This window comes from Mobula hypostoma, chromosome X1 (assembly GCF_963921235.1).
Source record: "Mobula hypostoma chromosome X1, sMobHyp1.1, whole genome shotgun sequence".
Lineage (NCBI taxonomy): Eukaryota > Metazoa > Chordata > Chondrichthyes > Myliobatiformes > Myliobatidae > Mobula > Mobula hypostoma.
Window position 1 is genome coordinate 28605354 of NC_086128.1, and position 20322 is coordinate 28625675.

Below are 20322 nucleotides of genomic sequence, written 5' to 3' on the forward strand. Positions count from 1 at the left end.
GTGGCAGCTGCTCATCGAGATGATCCAGACATTGGTACCATCTGGGTGGCAGTCAAAAAGGGAGACATAGCTCAGATGGAGAAGACGAGACATGCATCGGTGCCTCCATTACTGAGAGAATGGTCCTGGTCGGAGTTGTGGAACCAGACCCTATACAGAGTCACGTCACCCCCCCGGACCGACCTCGGCGTTGACAGTTGGTTCTGCCCGAGAAGTATCGAAGGATTGCATTGAAGTCACTTCATGATGATCCTGGACATTTGGGTGTTAAAAAGTCCTATGGATTGCCCAGAGACCGGTTTTACTGGCCCCGAATGAAGTCGAAGGTCGAAGAATACTACAAGTCGAGCATTCGATGCGTACGGCGGAAGACACTGCCTACATGGGCAGCTCCCTTGTCCCACCCACAGAGTACGGGGCCTCAGGACCTGGTGTGTATGGATTTCCTGTCAATAGAACCCAATGCCAGCAACATGGCAAATGTCTTAGTCATCACAGACCACTATACCAGATATGCTCAGGCTTTTCCTACCAAGGGTCAGAGGGCATCCATGGTGGAAAAAGTGTTATAGGAGAAGAATTTCATCTAGTATGGCCTTCCCAGGTGAAGACCTAGTGATCAGGGACGGGATTTCGAGAGCAGACTCATCGATGAGTTACTGGGCATGCTTGGAGTCGAGAAGTCAAGGACCACGCCCTATCACTTGCAGGGTGATCCCAGCCGAAAGGGTTTAGGGGGTGTCCTGTATCAGGATCAGGGCAGCGGGTTGAGGCTTGTTGTGTTTGTCAGTCGGAGTCTGTCGCCCTCCGAGGAAAACTATCCCACGCACAAGTTGGAGTTTCTGGTGTTGAAATGGGCGGTGGTGGATAAGTTGAGTGATTACCTCTAGTTTGAGGTTAGGCCGGCCCCAACCACTAAGAGGGATACTGATTCGGAGGATGAGGACCTGGATGTGTGGTATATGCTGCCTTTCACTAACTCCTCATTGATTGAGGAAGAGACTCCCGGCCCTTCTCCCACTGAGTCAGGTGAAATGGGGGCGGGGGGGCTATCTGTGGGCAGCCTGGGTTGCAGCAGGACTCTGCAGGGGAGGGAGCGTGGCTTGGTCACAGGACAGAGGGGTCCGAGTTGTGGGTGGGCACGAGTGATAGGTCAGGGGAGGCATTGCCAGGTAGACTGGAAGCATCCCCAGTAGTGTCTGAACCTGAAGAGTTAGGTGAGGGGGCGCGGAGGTCCCAGAGAATTAGGAGACCACCAGATAGGCTGGCCTACATAGCACCAGGGGAACAGAGTATGACTCCTACCGATTTGGGGAGCTATGTCACAGCCTTATACACCTGGATTGGACTTTGTGTTTTGCAGGAAAGGTTGGCAAAGTAGCTTAATGTCATGAGGACATGACTAAATTTGGTGGGGGGAGAGTGTAACATGCTGTAAGGTTTCACCGCTAATGTAATGGTTTATCTGTAATGTTCCACTGCTAAGGTAATGGTTTCTCTGCAGCAGCAATGTTTGGGTTATGTCTAGAGATAACAGGGCATGTTAGCCAATGAGAGGGATGTTGTTCTTTCTTGTGTTTCTGGGAGCCGGGATTTCACAGTCTTTTGTCGGGGAGATATGAGGAGAGAAGACGCGAATGGAGAGAGTTGCTAGACCGCCAGACGGAGTGGACTTGGAACGAGGGTCTGAAGGTCAGCGACGATTGGAGGAGGTCGATGATGGATGAACGGCCTTATCAGTGAGCTCCAATGTTGTGCATTAGATTGTTTCATGAGAATGGGCCCTTTTCTATTTTTTGTTTCTTTACTAACAATATAGTCAAATTAAGAATTATAAAGCTCAATCATTGAATCGCATATTATGAACTGTTTGTTATTTCATGGTACTGATTTGTAACAGGGGACACATTGCGCAGCATCCACTCGAAAGAGATTTCTTAAGTTTGGCCAGGCCGGAGGCTATCATATTAAGCCGCCAGCTGAACCGAGAGTTACAAATAAATTATCTGAAATTGGCTGCAGCATTTCCTATTTTACCATAGTGACTACATTTCAAAATTAGCTCATTGTCTATTGAGCACCTCGAGACATTTTGAGAGGGATATGAATGGAGATGTGGAAATGGAAGCCTTTCTTTCCATTCTTCCCTCAGTCCCAGGGCATGCTTTAGTTATACCTAAGATATCTGGACAAGACATTCATGTAGAGGGCAAATAAATATCTTATGTTATAAAGTGATTATGAAAAACTAACAGTCTGCATTGCCTATGGATTCACTCGAGATAATGTGATTAATGTCTCGTTGAATTCACCGGTCACTGGAGAATAATCTATTGATAATAACAAGGGCAGCCCCACACAACATGTAAAGATTAAAAGCGTGGTCAAATGTGAGGGATTCATCATGCAGAAGTGACCTTCCCTCCTGAACAGCACAGTGGCAATCCTTAAACACACAGAATGCAGCTGCTCAGGAACGCTGCTGAGCTCCACCTTCCCTGTAGTGGTTTGGGATGGGAAATCAATGCTGGGCCTTGCCAGCAGTGACCTAGTCCCATGGAAGAATGAAAAGAAACAGGGAGGGGCACCAACAGTGAACGAAGTTGCTGCTCAGAGAAATGAGTTCGTATTTCAGCCCAATGATCTATAATGAGACCGCAACCTGAAACGGTAACACCATTTCCCGCTTCACAGATGCTTGCTGATGAGCTGAATGTTTTGAACATTATATTTATTTCAGATTTCCACCATCTTCAATTTCTGTATGAAATCACTGCTTAGCCCTAGAGGCATAAGGAAATACAACTTAATTAAAAGAACAACTTCAAGACGACAAAGCTGACTGCCAAACCCTGCAGTGAAAGAATGATGTATGGTCAGTTAAACTTAATGAACTATATCAACCATCAGCTTTACTAATGTGACACAGATTTATTAAGCCAAAATCATTTGTAAAGGATTTCCAGTGAAGGAGTAGCACTGGATGAATTATTTTACAGCAATACACAAGGAAATTGATTTGAGTATGGATCATTGTAAGAACATGGCGAGTCATGGTTTGAAATCACTTCAAACTGGAACTTCGACCATCATGGGCATTTTGAACTCTCCCAAGAAGGGGGCTGCATCACCAACTACATTAGATTTTGCAGAGCTCATACAATCAGTATACAGAAAATCTTGGCCACATGCGGAAACTGACAGGTAGAAAAAAACACTAGTAATGTGTTGGAATTGACGCGTGATATATTTTCAGTCTTTTGACTTCATCGCTTTTCAGGCACCAGCTTTAAATTTGGGTTATTTAAACGCCAAGTGCTTATTAGAATCTTCCAGGCTGAAATCTCATGTGACATAGGCTGGAATAATGAAAAGGTAGTTGGCAGGGGAGGGTTGTTGGGGTTGAGGTGACAGCAATCAGTGGTTTGATTAAAATTTCATCTATCTGGTGTTTTTTTTGTGGTTTACAACAGCACCTTGCATTTTCTTTTAATGTCCCAAGGTGCTTCATTAACGAACGATAATTCACACCAGGCTTCCTACAAATAACTTATGACTGATGGGAAGAAGTTTATACAGAGGGCACCTTGAAAAGTGGGAAGAGAAGCAAAGAAGGGAAATAATTTGGGGATGGGACTCCAGAGCTTAGCATGGCCACCAACAGTGATTGCATTTAGAGAATGATCGAAGAGTCAAAGCAGAACAGTTCAAAGGGTCAAAGGTACAATTTAATGTGAGAGAAATGTATACAATATACATCCTGAAATGCTTTTTCTTCGCAAACATCCACGAAAACAGAGGAGTGCCCCAAAGAATGAACGACAGTCAAATGTTAGAACCCCAAAGTCCCCTCCCTCCCACGCATGAGCGGCTGCAAGCAACAATCCCCCTCACCCCACTGGGCAAAAAAAAGCATCAGCACCCACCACCGAGCGCTCAAGCATGAGCAAAACAATAGCAAAGACACAGACTTGCAGTTACCTCAAAGACTACGTATTCACCCGGTATACGACATACCACAGATTCTTGCTCTCCCTATTAAGGGAGAATGAGGTGTCTCCATTTTCCCAGCGAGTGGGGAGACATAACAAACAAGTCGCTGGTTTACGATGTTAGAAGTCCATTATGTCACTTTTTTCGAGCTCTGTGCCCGAAGATCGCAAAGATTCTGGGTCTCCAGGCACACAACTGTAGATATCCCGACTCCCCCAATGACACACGGGTTTCCTGTCGTGACACCGACCCTCGAGCCACCCGTCTCCAGAGCCCCGAGATCCTAGGCTTCTGAATCCGAGCCGGACTCTTAGGCCGAGCCTTGGGGCGTGCCGAACAACAGCCAGTTATGGAACCCTGAGAGCGGGTCCCGTTCCCACAAAGAACTATAGTCAGCGAGTAAGTCCAGGTCAGGGTCTTCAAAAGAACTCTGAAAGGGAAAAAAAGGGATATTAAAGATGGAAATAGAGCTGTTTCTGAAGATGCAAAGCAAAGGAGTCGCCGTTAGGTGCCGTTAACCCTCCTAAGCAGAGGTTTCGGAGGATTCTTTGGTTGGACAAAAGTCAAGTGAGAGCTGAAGGTGAGAGGAACTTTAAAGCAATAAGAATTTTCAAATGGAAGCCAGAATCAGGAGCAAGAGTAGGTCATTTAGCCACTCAAGACCTCTCCACTATTTAATATGATCATGGATGATCTGACTATTGTCTCAACAGTAGAGGCAACTGAATGCAGGGCAACAGCTGAATGGGACCTGGTGCTGGTTGAGTTCTGTATGACCTTTATTTTATAGAGGGCAGCTCAACGGAGGCCAGCCAGCAGTGTGCTGAATCAGGAGATGACAAAGGCATGAGAAAGGCGGTCTTCAGCAGATGTACTGAGGAAGGGTTGGAGTCAGGCAATGTCACAAAGGGGAAAATCATGTGCTCGCTTCCTGCTGCTTGGAAACTCATCCCAGCATCAGATGTGACATCAAATTTGCAAACAGAACCAAACAAAAAATGTGGAAAACCTGTGGGCTAAGGAACAGACAATATTTCATTTTGGAGACCCTTCATCGGAACTGGGGAGGAGACAATGTAAAACTGAAGCTGCAGCAAGGGTAGTGGGGGTGGGGTAGATAGATACGTTATTGATCCCAAAGGATATTACTGTGTCATAGTAGTCAAGTGCACAGATATACAAATATTAGAAGGGAAGTAAGAAAGAATAAAAAAATAAGTTACCTCAAAGAGTCTAACAGGAGGGGGTCATCACTTCCCCGGCCACAGGTTCACTCATTATAGAGCCTAATCAATAAAGTATCAATCTATCTACCTTAACCTCTGGGGTCCCATCCCCAAATTATTTCCCTTCCTTGCCTCTCTTGTGTAAAAAAGTTTATCTGGTCAGTGAGTGAATGGGAACAGACAGTGAGAGGAATGTGAAAGTTATGACATGTCGAGTTGGAAAACAAACCCGGCAGGTTAGGCTGAGCATGTTCTGACAGAGAGAAAAAGGGATAGAAAACAACAAACAAGCTGAACCAATATTTGGAATTGGTTTATTATTGTCACATGTACTGAGATACAGTGGAAAAGCTTGTCTTGCATACTGTTCATACAGATCAAATCATTACACAGTGTATTGAGGTAGAACAAGGTAAAACAATAACAGAATGCAGAGTAAAGTGTAAATGCTACCAAAGGAATACAGTGCAAAATCATAATGAGGTACTGTGGATTGTGAGGCCAAGAGTCCATGTTATCGTACGAGAGATCTGTTCAAAAGGCTTATAACAGTGGAATAGCAGCTGTCCTTGAACCTTTCGGGACATGTTTTCAGGCTTTTGTATCTTCTGCCCGATGGAAGAGGGGGAGAAGAGCGAATGTCTGGGGTGGGTGGGGTCTCTGAGTGTGCTGGCTGCTTTACTGAGGCAGCGGGAAGTGTAGACAGAGTCCATGGAGGGAAGGCAGGTTCCTGCAATCTGCTGAGCTGTGTCCACAACTCTCTGCAGTTTTTTGTGGTCACAGGCAGACCAAAGGCACTATGCATCCATACAGAATGCTTTCTATGGTGAATGATGAACAGGGACATGGTCAATTTCTTTCATGTGGAGCATTCTGTTTAGAATAAACCTGGCAGAGGTGTTGCTGTCTCTCCTTACTGATCACAGACGGACAACTGATACAGACACAGATCAAGTTGCCTTAGTAGAATTCAGTATTCATTCCAGAAGGCTGAAACCCTCCCAGACAGACAATGAGCGTCTGTTCCTTCAGCTTGCACTGGGCTTCACTGTAACAGTGCAGGAGCTCAGAGCCCAATAGGTCAGACAGGAGTGGGACAGGGAATTCAAGTGGCAGGCAACGGAAAGCTCAGGGTTTCCGCTGAGGACTGAGCTCCGTTGTTTTATAAAGTGATCCCCCAATCTATGTTTGGTTTCTTCAGTGTAGAGGAGGCCACACGATGAATACTGAATGCAGTACACATGACTGGAAGAAATGCAAGAACGGCTTTGCCTGGAAAGACTGTTCGGACTCCCTGGATGGTGAGCAGAATCCTGGTAAATCTCCTCTGCGCCTTTTTTATAATGTCCACATCCTTCCTCTACTGAGGTGAGCAGAAATGAACACGATACTCCAAGTGTGGTTTTAACTAGGGTTTTACAGAGCTGCAACATCACCTTGTGGCTTTTGAACTGAATCCGCGACTCATGGAGGCCAACACAAGCATTACGTCTTCTTAACCACCCTTTCAACTTGCAGGGCAACTTTGAGGGATCTATGGTTGTGGACCTCAAGAAATTTCTGTTCCTCCACACTGCTCAGAATCCTACCACTAATGCTGTATCCTACCTTCAAATTCATCCTTACAAATCGAATCACTTCACACTTTTCTGGATTAAGCTCCCACTCCCATCGGGAGGAGGATATGTAGCATCCACACCAGGACCACCAGACTCAAAAACAGTTTCTTTCCCCAAGCAGTGAGGATGATCAACACCTCCACCCACTAACCCACCACTACTTTATCACGTTGTGTAAGAATCACCTTATGTACAGGCATTCCTGTGGTTAGCATCATTTTGTGGACATACTATACCTCCAGTCTACAGCTATCTTCTGCATTTATATTTATTGTGCTTTTATCATTGTTCAAAGTTCGAAGTAAATTTATTATCAAAGTACATATACAACCCTGAGATACATTTTCTTGCGGGCATACTCAATAAATCCATAGCATAATAACCATAACAGAATCAACGAATAATCAAACCAACTTGCTGCTAAACCAATGTACAAAAGACAATAATCTTTATACTTTATACCTTATTGTCACCAAACAATTGATACTGGAACGTACAATCATCACAGCAATATTTGATTCTGCGCTTCCCGCTCCCTGGATTACAAATCGATAGTAAATATTAAAAAAACTTAAATTATAAATCACAAATAGAAAATAGAAAAATGGAAAGTAAGGTAGTGCAAAAAAACCGAGATGCAGGTCTGGATATTTGGAGGGTACGGCTCAGATCCGGGTCAGGATCCGTTCAGCAGTCTTATCACAGTTGGAAAGAAGCTGTTCCCAAATCTGGCTGTACGAGTCTTCAAGCTCCTGAGCCTTCTCCCGGAGGGAAGAGGGACGAAAAGTGTGTTGGCCGGGTGGGTCATGTACATATACAAAAAGAAGGATACTGATAGTAAATAAATAAGCAATGAATACTGAGAACATGAGAAGAAGAGTCCTTGAAAGTGAGTCCATAGGTTGTGGGTAGATTTCAGTGATGGGCGAGTGAAGTTGAGTGGTAGTTATCCCTGCTGGTTCAAGAGCCTGATGTTTGAGGGATATTAACTGTTCCAGAACCTGGTGGTGTGGGTCATGAGACTCCGGTACCACCTTCCTGATGGCAGCAGCATGAAAAGAGCATGTCTTGGGTGGTGAGAGTCCTCAATGATAAATTCTGCTTTCCTGCGACAACGCTTCATGTAGATGTGCTCAATGGTTGGGAGGGCTTTACCCGTGATGGACTGGACCGTATCCACTACTTTTTGTTGGATTTTCCGTACAAGGGCATTAGTACTTCCACACCAGGCTGTGATGCAGCCATTTGTGTTCCTTATCTTATTGTGCTTTTTGCGCTGCATCAGATCCAAAGTAACAATTATTTCGTTCTCCTTTACACTTGTGTACAGAAATGACATTAAACAATTGTAAACAACCTTGAACCTGTGATTTCTCAGCCCAGCTCTGCATCCTGTCAATGACCCCTTGCAACCTACAATAACCCTCCACACGATTCACATCTCCATTAACGTTCATGTCATCTGCAAACTTACTAACCCACCCTTCCACTTCCTCGTCAAAGTTATTTATAAAAATCACAAAGAACAGGGATCCCAGAACAGAATAGACTGGTTCAACACACTCAAAATGCTGGAGCAACTCAGCAGGCCAGGCAGCGTCTAGGAAAAGAGCAACACTCACAACACACTGGAGGAACTCAGCAGGCCGGGCAGCATCCGTGGAAAAGATCGGTCAACGTTTCGGGCCGGAACCCTTCGTCAGGCCCGAAACGTCGACCGATCTTTTCCACTGATGCTGCCCGACCTGCTGAGTTCCTCCAGCGTGTTGTGAGTGTTGCTTTGACACCAGCATCTGCAGATTATCTTGTGTCTAGGAAAAGAGTACAGTTGGCGTTTCAGGCCGAGACCCTTCCCCACCTCTTAAATCCACTTCTCAGCTTTTTTCTCCAGTCCTGCCAAAGGGTTTCAGTCCAAAACGTCGACTGTACTTTTTCTCATTGATGCTGCCTGGCCTGCTGAGCTCCCCCAGCATTTTGTGTGTGTTGCTTGGATTTCCAGCATCTGCAGATTTTCTCTGGTTCAACCATAGTTATCAGGGAGTGTCTGCTTATAAAAGGTCGTCAACCTGAAATGTTAATACTGCTTCTCTCCAGATATTGTGCTGAACCTCTGGAGTATATCCAGCATTTTCCGTTTCAAGTTATTGTTGAAGTTGCTGGTGAGGAATGATCTCTGGTGGCATATCTATTGACTGCTAGAGTTAGTTCTCAGGGCAACAGCGTAATGTGATTTATAGATGTAGTAATCTTCAACCCAAAAGCTATTATTAAATCTCCAAAAAAAATATTTTCTCTTTAAATTGCAGCAGGATTAATGAGTGAAATAGCACTGCTCAAATCCTTGGAATGTTGCAAAACATTTCACAGTTAATTAACTCCCTTTGTGATATGGACAATCTTTGAATTCCAAGAAAGGGGGGAGGGGGGAGGGGAGGTGCGGGTGGGACAGTGGCTGTACTGTATTGTAGGACAGTGTTGCTCTCTGAAAGCTTTTTTAAAGATTCAAGATTTGTCACTTGTACATTGGAACATACAGTGCATCATTTTGCATCAGTGACCAACACAGTCCGAGGATGTGCTGAGGGCAGCCCGCGAGTGTTGCCACGCTTCAGCACCAACATAGCATGCCCACAACTTACTGACTCTAACCCATATGTTCAGTATGGGTCATTAACTTCCGCTAGGCCCCACCTCCCCCTCGTACCCCATCTGTTACTCATTTTTATGCACACATTCTTTCTCTCACTCTCCTTTTTCTCCCTCTGTCCCTCTGAATATACCTCTTGCCCATCCTCTGGGTCACCCCCCCCCCGTCTTTCTTCCCGGACCTCCTGTCCCATGATCCTCTCGTATCCCCTTCTGCCTATCACCTGTCCAGCTCTCGGCTCCATCCCTCCCCCTCCTGTCTTCTCCTATCATTTTGCATCTCCCCCTCCCCCTCCAGCTTTCAAATCCCTCACTCACTCTTCCTTCAGTTAGTCCTGACGAAGGGTCTCGGCCTGAAACGTCGACTGCACCTCTTCCTATAGATGCTGCTTGGCCTGCTGCGTTCACCAGCAACTTTGATGTGTGTTGCTTGAATTTCCAGCATCTGCAGAATTCCTGTTGTTTGCGTTAAAGGAGAGTGAGAGAAAGAATGTGTGCATAAAAATGAGTAACAGATGGGGTACGAGGGGGAGGTGGGGCCTAATTTCACATACATCTGCTCTCACTCCATCCTCCCGCCACCCCACTAGGAATAGGGTTCCCCTGGTCCTCACCTACCACCCCACCAGCCTCCGGGTCCAACATATTATTCTCCGTAACTTCCGCCACCTCCAACGGGATCCCACCACTAAGCACATCTTTCCCTCCCCCCCCCTTCTCTGCTTTCCGCAGGGATCGCTCCCTACACAACTCCCTTGTCCATTCGTCCCCCCCATCCCTCCCCACTGATCTCCCTCCTGGCACTTATCCGTGTAAGCGGAACAAGTGCTACACATGCCCTTACACTTCCTCCCTTACCACCATTCAGGGCCCCAAACAGTCCTTCCAGGTGAGGCATCACTTCACCTGTGAGTCGACTGGGGTGATATACTGCGTCCGGTGCTCCCGATGTGGCCTTTTATATATTGGTGAGACCCGACGCAGACTGGGAGACCGCTTTGCTGAACATCTACGCTCTGTCCGCCAGAGAAAGCAGGATCTCCCAGTGGCCACACATTTTAATTCCACATCCCATTCCCATTCTGACATGTCTATCCACGGCCTCCTCTACTGTAAAGATGAAGCCACACTCAGGTTGGAGGAACAACACCTTATATTCCGTCTGGGTAGCCTCCAACCTGATGGCATGAACATTGACTTCTCTAACTTCCGCTAGGCCCCACCTCCCCCTCGTACCCCATCTGTTACTCATTTTTATGCACACATTCTTTCTCTCACTCTCCTTTTTCTCCCTCTGTCCCTCTGAATATACCTCTTGCCCATCCTCTGGGTCACCCCCCCCCCGTCTTTCTTCCCGGACCTCCTGTCCCACGATCCTCTCGTATCCCCTTTTGCCTATCACCTGTCCAGCTCTCGACTCTGTCCCTCCCCCTCCTGTCTTCTCCTATCATTTTGCATCTCCCCCTCCCCCTCCAACTTTCAAATCCCTTACTCACTCTTCCTTCAGTTAGTCCTGACGAAGGGTCTCGGCCTGAAACGTCGACTGCGCCTCTTCCTATAGATGCTGCTTGGCCTGCTGCGTTCACCAGCAACTTTGATGTGTGTTGCTAACCCGTATGTGTTTGGAATGTGAGAGGAAACCAGAACGGGGAGAATGGAGTGTGGAGCAGAGGAAATTGAATGCAGATCACTGGCGATGTGAAGCATTACGCTGACTGCTACGTCCTGAAGCTAGTCTTCATGAACTAAAGAGCTCTTTAGGGAGCTGAACACCTTTGTCAATTACCGTCCTTGTTCTGGGAGCTCCCCACAACTCCCCTCCCCCAACCCACCGTGAGCACTCTCAGGCTGCATTGCTGCTTCCACACTGCACTTGAGCTCTCCAGCAATGCAACAGCCCTACACTGAGCACCCCTCACCCTGTACAGTCTGCTACCGTCCACTCTGTACCCTGACCCATACTGCAACCCCCTCACTGCTTCCTCAACGTAGTCCTCTGGCTTCTTCACCTGACACATACAGAGGAAAACAGCGCATCACTCTCACACAACGTCTCTGCCGCTGCTCTGCTTTCCCCTGACCACTCGGCAGGTCGCCATGCTGCATCTCTCCAATGCAGCCCCACACAGCGAATGGTATTCTTACAGCAACCCTGCTCCTGTACTGCATAACTACAGCACAGAAGCAGGCCCTTTGGCCAATCTAATCCATGCTGACACCAAACATCTATACTCCAAACACAAACACGTGGCAGCACTGCAGCACGGGAGATCTTACAGAGGTAGAAAAAATTATGAGAGGGTCCACTCTCCTTTCCTATCGGATTCCTTCTTCAGCAGCCTGTGACCTTTTCAGCACTTGCACACTGCACCCAGCACTGCTACCCCCTCCCACTGAAACTCCTGCATTGCAATGCCTGATACACCACTTGCCACACCGTAGTGCACCCTCCCCCCCCACACAACTCATGCGCACAGCAACGCCCCCGAACACAACGTCGTATCTTTGCACTGGAGCCCCACGCCCACAAAATGTAACATTCCCACACCACAGCCTGTGCTGCAACCCTCCCAAATGCAACCTTTCACAGTGTAACCGTGCTCCCGTCATGCCCCCCCACTGCACCAGTCTTCTCATTGCAATCCTCACAATGCACTTCAGTCACTGCAATGCTGCATGCACATCGGAAACAGTGCATTGCAACGCTTGCACACCGTACCCTTCATCCACATTAAACCCTCTTCACACTGTACCTGCCACACGTATTGCAGCCGTCCTCCCGCCCTAGCTCAAATCTAGTCCTTAACCTTCTTAACCTTCCCTTCCACATGGGGCATAGTTTTAAGGTGTTTGGAGGAAGGCATTTGGGGTATGCCAGGGGTACGTATTTTACACAGGGAGTGGTAGGTGTGTAGAAAGTGCAGCCAGGGCTCTTTTCTAATACATTTAAGAGGCTCTTAGATAGGCACACGGATGAAAGAAAGATGCCTAGGTAAGGGTCGGATTGATTTTAAAATAGATTATAGGGTTGGCACAATTTCATGGGATGAAGGGCCTGTACTGGCTGTAATGTTCTACAGGAATACAAAGTGACTCTGTGCAATCTGCCCTCATAATTTCTCAGGGTAACTTTGATTATTTTCAAAAGTAATGCAGACTTTTAATAATTTTTGGGACATTCAGTTGCCAGAGAATGATTGATAACCTCATGTGATTCAGGAAGTAACTGAGCAAGAAGGAGTGTGTCTCTTTGATCCACTGCCTCAGTTACACCCATCAGCGCAAAAGCTGTCAGCTCCAGGTTGTATATTTTTGTACACAGTTGCTTGGCTTTCACAATATGTGCTGAGGTCCAGACTTGCTCAGTTGAAGGCTGTTGTATTTTGCGTTTGCAATTGACGAATGCAAAATGTCATAATAACAGCAAATGGCTCAGTTTGCATTGAGAACAATGGGTGTTCTGACACGTCACATCTTCTATTCTGGTTGATAGATTTAAGCAGCAAGTGGTGAATTTAAATCCAGTAAAGCTTGTGCTAATCAGTTTAACCCTGCGAGTTTAAGGTTCTTTTTTGAACGACATTTGATAAGAACATAAGAAAACAGGAGCAGCAGTCGGCCACTTGGCCCCTCAGGCCAGCCCCTGCCATTCAATATTATTTTTTATTAGTTACAGATACTGCACAGTAACATGCTCTTCTGGACCAATGAACTGGCAACTGGCACGGCCCAATTAAACCAATTACACTAATTACACTAACCTGTCCACGTTTGGAAAATGGGAGGAAATTGGAGTGCCCTGAGGAAAACCACACGGTCACATGCGGAACATACAAACTCCTCAGAGAGAGCGGAGGAATTAAACCCAGGTCGCTGGCACAGGAGCTACACTCAATACGATCATGGCTGACCTGTCCCAGCACTCGTCTTCCCTTCTGTGCCAGATCCCCACAGCTTTGGTATGTTAAAGATGTAACATTGATGTACAAGGCACAGTAGTATGGTGACTAAATTACTGCAATATTATCCAAATGCTTCAACAAATCGTTTGAGACATTAAGATTTAATGCCACCACGGCAGTTGAAGAATTAAAATTACTTTGGCAAAATCTGTTGGAGAGGGAGTCCCGAGGGAACGCTGCTCTGTGGAAGTTGTAGCCATGAGGGAACGCTGCACTGGAAGTGGTTGTCCCAAGGGAACGCTGCACTGTGGAAGTTGTAGCCATGAGGGAACGCTGCACTGGAAGTGGTTGTCCCAAGGGAATGTTGCACTGTCAGAGAGGTAGTACCGAGAGAATGTTACACTTTTGAAACCAATTTTTATTTCTTTAATTGTAACAAATGTTTCATGGCAACTATTCAAAGGAATAGAAGTCGATGTCACTATCATAATCACACAGTCTTGTGTTTTGTTCTCTTCTTGTTTCTTTTCTACAGCCACAGAAACAGTGTGATCTCCTTTACCAGCACCAGCACCAACACTAGTTAACCTTCTCCTGGGGCTTGCTAAGATTGCGATCTGTGTGTCCTGGACAAGAGGAACAGAGTGTTCCTCCCGGGCTGGCTGCCTGGAAGTGTTCTGAGTTTCTGTCCATGCTGGACAGCTGTGGGGGAAAAAATACATGGCCTCCACAGGTAATAGAAAAGTGTTTTGAGACTTTTGGGCACCACGGGAAATAAACTACATCTTTGATTGGGAGCGATCAAAGATGATTGTGGACTTCAGGAAGGGTAAGACGAAGGAACACATACCAATCCTCATCGAGGGATCAGAAGTGGAGAGAGTGAGCAGTTTCAAGTTCCTGGGTGTCAAGATCTCTGAGGATCTAACCTGGTCTCAACATATCGATGTAGTTATAAAGAAGGCAAGACTGCGGCTATACTTTACTAGGAGTTTGAAGAGATTTGGTAGGTCAACAAATTCAACTCAAAAACTTATATAGTTGTATCATGGATAGCATTCTGACAGGCTGCATCACTGTCTGGTATGGAGGGGCTACTGCACAGGACCGAAAGAAGCTGCAGAGGATTGTAAATTTAGTTGGCTCCATTTTGGGTTCTAGCCTACAAAGTACCCAGGAAATCTTCAAGGAGTGGTGTCTCAGAAAGTCAGCGACCATTATTAAGGACCTCCAGCACCCAGGGCTGTTACCATCAGGTAGGAGATACAGAAGCCTGAAGGCACACACTCAGCGAGTTAGGAACAGCTTCTTCCCCTCTGCCATCCGATTCCTAAATGGACATTGAAGCTTTGAACACTACCTCACTTTTTTAATATATATGTCACCAAAACCAAGGAGATGTCACCAAAACCAAGGAGATGATCGTCGATTTCAGACGGTCTCAGCCTGAGCACACACCCCTCAGCATCAGCGGCTCCACAGTGGAGAGAGTGGAAAACATCAAGTTCCTTGGGGTGCAGATCTCGGACAATCTCACCTGGTCCAGGAACACCACTGGGATTGTGAAACGAGCCCAGCAGAGATTGCACTTTCTGAGGAAGCTTAAACAAGCATCACTCCCCACTAACATCCTAACTACATTCTACAGAGGTGTGGTTGAGAGTGTGCTGACCTTTTGCATCACAACCTGGTACTCCAGCTGCAGTGCTGTTGACAAAAAAGCCTTGCAGAGGGTGGTTAGGGGAGCAGAGAAGGTTATTGGGGTCTCCCTACCTTCTGTCCAAGACCTCTTTCAGAGTGGATGCCTCCAGAAGACACGGTACATCATTAAAGACCCCTCACACCCTCTCCATGAACTGTTTGTTCTTCTGCCATCAGGCAAACGTTACAGGAGCATCAAAACTAAAACCACAAGGCTACTAAACAGCTTCCTCCCACAGGCAGTCAGACTGCTAAATAGCTGCTCTACCTGACTCTGCTTTGGACACTTTTAACTTGCACTGGACACTTATAACTTGATTTTAACTGACATGTGGCTGTTGTGTTTTACTATTTATTGTTATGTTTATTATTTAGCGTTGCGTTTGTTATGTTATGATTGCACTGCCCCTGAGAAACGCTGTCTCATTCTGCCCTGCAGAGCTGATGTACGGTTAGAATGACAATAAAGTTTTTTGAATTTGAATTTATTTCTGATTTTGCACGATTTTAATCTATTCAATATACGTATACTATAATTTATCTAATTTAATTATTGTTACTTTTTTTTCTTCTATATTATGTATTGCATTGAACTGCTGCTGCTAAGTTAACAAATTTCACAACACATGCCGGTGATAATAAACCTGATTCTGAATCTGATGGGAATGCGTTTGTTTAGTCTAATTATTAGTCATGATTTGTCTGGTTTTTGTTTGTAATGTGATAGTATAGTTGTGGTTTGAATTCACAATAAATGTACTTTTGTTGAAAATAAGCACCAATCATCACTGCTAATCAGACAATATCTGCTAAAGGTGTCAATGTCTGTTACAGCATTAGCAAAAGACTGGGCCAGAAAGTCTCAGCAGTAATTCCCACTGTCCTGATGAGGTCTTTAGTCGCGATGACCTCATCGCTGTGCAGGAGGAGAGCGCTGAAGATGTAGACGAGCTAAGACATGGGTGCCGTGGAGGGTAGGGTGATCCTAGTCATGGCTGGAATGTGGCCTTAGCTTTGTTTGAAGGACTGAGCACTTCGAAACAGTACTGAGGGAACGCTGCAGCTTTGGAGAGGCTGTCCTAAGGGAATTATTACATAAGCCTGAATTTTCTGATAGGAATATTTCTAAAATGTAAAGGAAGCCTGAGAGTATGGAATTTGCTCCTGATTCACCGTGCCTATGAAGGGTGTCACTGGCTCCTGTAAATTCGAGGTTCATGACATTTTGCTTTGTTATACTGCTTTTGCCACCTTCAGGTGCAGATTAAAGATGAACCCAATTGCTTCAAGTCTTTTCTCTCAATAAAGGAGAGCTGAAAACCATCAGTCCCAAGGCACATGAAGTCCATTGGGAGGTGTGTACAGTATGTCCAAAGCCCCTCTACAGATTATGAACAGCTTTCTAGCTGACTGGCCCCAAGCCTGCTTCAGTGGCTCAGTTTCTCCTGATCAATCAAATCAACACCACAGATATAAACATGGTTAAAACCTACACAACACAAACTTTACCATTTGGAGAGCCCTTGCTAATGTTCGGCGTGGAAGACCTCTTGTTCACTGCTCCACTATTGGCATCTGTGCTATTAGATTTGCAGCCTCTCTCTTCTCCTTTAAGGTGCTTCTTAAAGCCCATCTTGTCAGCTGAGCTTTGAGCCAAAAGCTCATCCAGCACAGAAGCAGGTACTTCAGACCATCACAGTTCAAAGTCAATTTATTATCAAAGTACTTATATGTCACCATATACTTCCTTGAAATTAATTTGCTTGTGGACATTCACAATAGAACGGAGAAATACAATAGAATCAAAGAAAATCTACACACAAGGACTGACCAATGTGCAAAAGAAGGCAAACTGTGTAAATAAATGAATGAATGAACGAATGGTATTGAGAACGTGAGTTGTAGAGTCCTTGAAGGTGAGTCCATAGGTTGTGGAATCATTTCGGAGTTGAGGTGAGTGAATTTATGTCCTCGGGTTCAGAAGCCAATCAGCCATCCACATTATCCATCAAGCATTCATTTACACCAATCGTATATTTTCTCTGACATCAATTTTAACTGCCTCCCACATCTTTCACCCTATTCTCCTGCTGCCCACTTAGACTGGGGGCGACGTACAGTGGCTGACTAATCCAGCAATGTGCACATCTTTAGCATGTGGGAGGAAACAGGATCTCGCAGAGGAAACCTACATGGTCAGAATCAGAATCCGGTTTATTATCACTGACATTTGTTGTGAAATTTGTTGTTTAGTGGCAAGTGTACAGTGCACGTATGTGGGGCGTGGCCAAGTGGTTAAGGCATCGGTTTAGTGATCTGAAGGTTGCTAGTTCGAGCCCCAGCTGAGGCAACGTGTTGTGTCCTTGAGCAAGGCACTTAATCACACAATGCTCTGCAACGACACTGGTGCCAAGCTGTATGGGTCCTAATGTCCTTCCCTTGGACAACATCGGTGTCGTGGAGAGGGAAGACTTGCAGCATGGGCAACTGCTGGTCTTCCATACAACCTTGTCCAGGCCTCAGTCATCATCGAAAATCGATGGACAGCTGAAGAAGTACAATGCAAGGCATAAAAAATTCTATAAGTTACAAACTAAATAGCGTAAAAGAAGAATAGTAAGATAATGTTTGTGAATCGTTCAGAAAGTTGTTGGTGGAGGGGAAGAAGCTTTTCTAAAAAAATTATCAATGTGTGTCTTCAGGCTCATGTACCTCCTCCCTGATGGTCGTAATGAGAAGAGGGCAGGTCCCAGGTGGTGAGGGTCCCTAATGATGGACGCCACCTTCTTAAGGCATTGTCTTTTGCAGATGTCCTCGACGTTGAGGAGGTTTGTGCCTGTGATGGATCTGGCTGAGTCTACAACCATCTGCAGTCTCTTGTGATCCTCGGCAGCATTAGCAGATCAAAGGAGATCAGGATTAAACCTATGTCTTCAGATTGGTGAGACACAGGCACCTGTCCTAATATTTCCTCCATACGTGACTCAATATCAATTTTTGTCTAATTACACTCCTGTGAAACACTTTGGAGATTTTGCTTTGTTGAAGTTGCTACATAAATGGAGGTGGTTGTTGTTGTTAATGTCTCATTTGCTTGTTGAGGAAAAGCACCTCACTCCAGGAATCCTAGTTTAGGCCAAGAAGTCAGCATAGGGGGAGTTAACCGGATAAACAATCTGTCTGCCACACAGCTTGAAAGAGCCTTGCAAACACATACCCTGCTGAAATGATACGGTATATTTATCTAGCAGGAGTGTTTTATGAAGGAAAATTTCAGTATTACCTTCAGAAGGAAATGTTTGAGTTTGTGTCATTAAGAAAATACCAGGTAAAATATTTGTACCAAGGAGTAAAAAAGGATTTATGGCCTAATGACTATAAAATTATTATAAGATTGATTGGTAGCATAGTGATTAGTGTAATGCTTTACAGTACCTGTGATTGGGGTTCAGTTGTCACACTTGTCTGTAAGGATATCAAGAAGTAATAAATCAAGGCAACTGGACTTGCTGTGATGTCTAGAAGATGTTTCACCACTCATCAGAGAGGCTTCTTCTGTTCTGATCCATGGTGGGTAGTTTTCATGCTTATAAGGTCTGTGAGTTGTTTCATGGTATAGCAATCACATGAGGGGCTGGTACCATTTCCAGACCCTGTGAACAGCCATGCAACATTGACACCAAATGTCTAAAGTACAATGACCTGGATGATTGAGGAACTTCATAGACATAAGTCTGTAAGGAGCTTGTACATTCTTCCTGTGACCACATGGGTTTCCTCTGGGTGCCCTGGTTTCCTCCCACATTCCAAAGTCATATGGGTTAGGGTTAGTGAGCTGTAGGTGTGCTATGCTGGCACTGGAACCATGGCTACTCTTGTGGGCTGCCCCCAGCACATATCTCAGACTGTTTTGGTTATTGATGCAAATGGTGCTTTTCACTTGTTGTTTCAACGTTCTGACATACATGTGACAAAGTTAATCTTTAAGTGCAGGGATGAAATCTTTATAAAGGAGATAAATCATTAGAATTTGTTCAGACAGTAACCCTTTGTTCCAGATTCAGAATGTTGCATTTTCAAACCCAACGTCCAGGACGACATTCCAGCCTCCAGGCCAGCGCTGAGGAGGTGCTGCGCTGCTGAACGAAGCATTGAGGGAGCTCTGTACCCAGAGGGGCCACACTGAAGAAGTGGCTCATTGTTGGAGAGATGAAGCTGAGGGAGTGCTGCACTGTCAGAGAGGAAGCTCTGAAGGAACAGATTTAAGATTCATTTACTGATCACAAGTACATTGAAACATACAGCAAAATGCGTTGTTTGCATTAGCAGCCAACAGACTCTGAGGTTGTGCCGGGAGCAGCCTGCAAGAGCCGCCACACATTCCAGTGGCAGCATAGCACGCCCACGACGTTCAGCAGAACAACACAAACAGCAACAGCAAAACAATCCCCTCTCCTCTCACTCACACGAACAGACTGGCCTCCAAACCCAGGACAGCCTGCCTCCAGAGCCTCAGACTCACAGACTTTGAGCCTCTGAGCCTCTGATATCTGGTCACAGCAATTCAGGGTCTTCGGGGCCTCAACTTCCAGACTTAATGTCTTTGGCCTTCGACCTCTGGTATCGACCCCAGGCCTCACAGGGCCTCGAGTTCAGACCTGTGACCCGGGGACTTGCCGATCTGGACTATTGGAGAGGCAGTGCTGCAGTGACAGAGCAACTTATGCGCAGTGCTGAGGTAGTGCTGCATTGTTGGGACGATGCTAAGAGTGCACCAGACAGTTGGGGAAGCAGTGCATAATGGAGAAGTAGTGCTAAGACAAGATTGTACTGTTAGAGGCAAGGGTTGCATTGACTCAGTAGACTGAGGTCTAGTTTAACCACTTGGCAATGTTTCAAAGAACAGCAGGGACATTTTCCCTGATATCTTGGGACCAGTGTTTATCCCGAAACCAATATGACAGAAAGAATAACAAGTGGATTAATATTGTCCTGGGACCTTGCTGATTATTCTCCATAAAATGCGATGTGAGTCAATGTATGCATTGTTTCATGCGGCCTATTCGTCAATCTATAAATTACATATATTTATTTTAAAGATAAAAGAAAACTCTCTAATGCTGAGATCGACAAAAATGAGAATAAAACCAGAACGTCGGAAGAATTCAGCAAGCCAAGAAGGTAAAAGGAGCAAGGAGCAAAAGACCCTGCATTAGGACTGAGAGGGAACAGGAA

The 20322-nt window shown here is 45.6% G+C and overlaps 1 protein-coding gene across 4 annotated transcripts in view; it reads left to right on the forward strand.

Annotated features, from left to right (window-relative positions):
• Positions 1–1611: 1611 nt before the first annotated feature.
• Positions 1612–20322, forward strand: part of cdk4 (cyclin dependent kinase 4) — a 50884-nt gene continuing 32173 nt past the window's right edge. Inside the window, exons 1-3 of one of the 4 annotated variants that reach the window (XM_063037075.1) lie at positions 1612–1739; positions 2741–2875; positions 6421–6535. In XM_063037075.1, coding sequence (XP_062893145.1) covers positions 6461–6535 — 75 coding nt within the window. In that variant the 5' untranslated portion in view covers positions 1612–1739; positions 2741–2875; positions 6421–6460. The remainder of the gene's footprint in view (positions 1740–2740; positions 2876–6420; positions 6536–20322) is intronic. The other 3 variants (XM_063037077.1, XM_063037080.1, XM_063037081.1) reach the window with 3 other exon arrangements.